Here is a 2076-nt window from a genome sequence, read left to right as displayed (position 1 = left end):
ATGTAATTGCGACGTGAATCCCTTATTATGTGTTTCGCTGGTATAAAGTGATTATGCTATATACGCGTGTGTATACGTATAATAGGTATACATAAATGTAATATGTTAAGTCGACTCTAGAACCTTGTTAAATCAATAATACCCTATTATGTCAGTATGGTTTCTCGAGGATCAACAAGGAACGCCTTCAATGGGGGAGGTATCAATGGCGTAGCCCCACCGACAGTTCGGGGACGGATACGAGCCCAAGGTCGAGGTCGCGGAGGTGTCCGAACCGCTAGTTCGAGTATGACCCCATTCACGCCAGCTAATTTGGCTATCGATAGGAGCCAAGGGAGCCAAGGAGGAGAGATTCCCCTCACAAAGGAAGTGATGGCTGAACAAATGACACAAGTCCTCCAGGAAACATTGCCAAATATTCTTAAAGAGATGTTGGGTGACAGACTTAAGGATAATGAAGGCGAAGAGGAAGGAAGCGTTCGACACAAGAACACTCAAGCCCCCGAAGGGGTGGAGGTGTCTGATGAAGAGAAGGTGTAGTCGCTCATCATCAAGAGGACTGAGTTGACTGCTAAGGAGAGAGGATGCAGTTATAAAACCTTCAAGGGCACCGGGCCGAAGGAGTTCAAGGGAATAGATGGCCCAATTGGGCTGATGAACTGGGTAACTAAGATGCAGAGTTGCTTCAAAATTTGCAGATGCATGAAGATCAGAGGGTGACCTACGCTGCTACCACTTTTGTGGACTATGCACTGCACTGGTGGGAGTCTGAGTATGCAATCAGAGGCGATGAGGATGTTGCTGCCATGACGTGGGAGCAAATGAAAAAGATGATGATGGATAAGTACTGCTCGCAATCGGAGGTAAACAAGCTAGAATCCGAATTTCTGAGATTAAAGCAAGGATCGTTGTCACTTCAAGAATATGTTAACGAGTTTCTTGAGAAAGCAAGATTCGCCAGTTACCAGGTGGCTACCGAGGAAAGGAAGATAGGTCGTTTCAAAGACGGCTTAAGAATCAAAATCAAGCAATATGTGGACATGATTAAACCAACCACATTTGTACAGGCAGTGGAGATGGCAAGGGTGGCCGAGGAGAACAACGCTAGAGAAAATTGTGACAGAAGAGAGATGAAGAGAAGGTGGGAAGGAACAAGCAAGTTCAACAAGAAGCCCAACTGGGCTTCGACTCTGGCAAAAACATGAAGTGAAGAATTCACTATTCCTTCGTGTAACAAATGCAACAAGAGGCATAAGGGAGAGTGCAGAGCGGGGAGCCTGACATGCTACAAATATGACAAATCGGGACACACCGCACGAGAGTGCCCAGAGAGGAGAACTTGTTATGAATGTGGAGCTACGGGACATCTACGACCTGACTGCCCAAAACGTCAGAATGGTGCGACACCTCACGCGAAGACAGTAAATAACGGGTTTGGAAAGAGATCGAAAAGTAGGAAGGAGCTACCTAAGGGTCACGGCCGAACTTACAACATGACCTTGGAGGAGGCCAAGGAAACACCCGACGTCGTATCTGGTATGTTCCCTATCAACGATGTGTATGCACATGTATTATTTGATTCGGGTGCGAATGGTAGTTTTGTGTCTACTGCCTTCTGTCACTATTTGAATAGGAGTGCCTGTAGACTAGACAAAACCTGCACTGTAGAAACAGCCGACGGTAGTCAGTGTAAGGTTGACGAAGTATTTGATGAATACACGATTGTGATAGATGGGAAGGACTTCCCTGTTAGGTTTATGCCAATGTGCCTAGGAGGTTTGGACGTAGTCTTGGGGATGGATTGGCTGTCCAACAATCATGCGCAAATAGTATGCAATAAAAAGATGATCAAGATTCAAACTCCGGAAGGAGAAACGATCCGGGTTTACGGTAATCGAAAGAAGGGTTGCGTAGGGTTGATCAATGCAATTAAGGCGAACAAGTGTCTGCRGAAGGGTTGTGTGGCTTACTTGRCATACGCCATCAACGCCAAACTCGAAAAGAAGGTAATACATGATGTTCCAGTGGTAAGGGATTACCCAGAGGTATTTCCGGATGAATTACCAGGAGTACCAC

The 2076-nt window shown here is 46.0% G+C and overlaps 1 protein-coding gene across 1 annotated transcript in view; it reads left to right on the top strand.

The window, feature by feature from the left end:
- The first annotated feature begins 1493 nt into the window (after positions 1-1493).
- The window catches only part of LOC112527291, an 893-nt gene continuing 310 nt past the window's right edge, over positions 1494-2076 (top strand). Inside the window, exon 1 of the mRNA XM_025137879.1 lies at positions 1494-2006. Coding sequence (XP_024993647.1) covers positions 1494-2006 — 513 coding nt within the window. The remainder of the gene's footprint in view (positions 2007-2076) is intronic.

Source organism: Cynara cardunculus (assembly GCF_001531365.2).
Source record: "Cynara cardunculus var. scolymus isolate 2C chromosome LG 1, CcrdV1, whole genome shotgun sequence".
NCBI lineage: Eukaryota > Viridiplantae > Streptophyta > Magnoliopsida > Asterales > Asteraceae > Cynara > Cynara cardunculus.
This window is presented reverse-complemented; position numbering and strand designations above follow the sequence as displayed.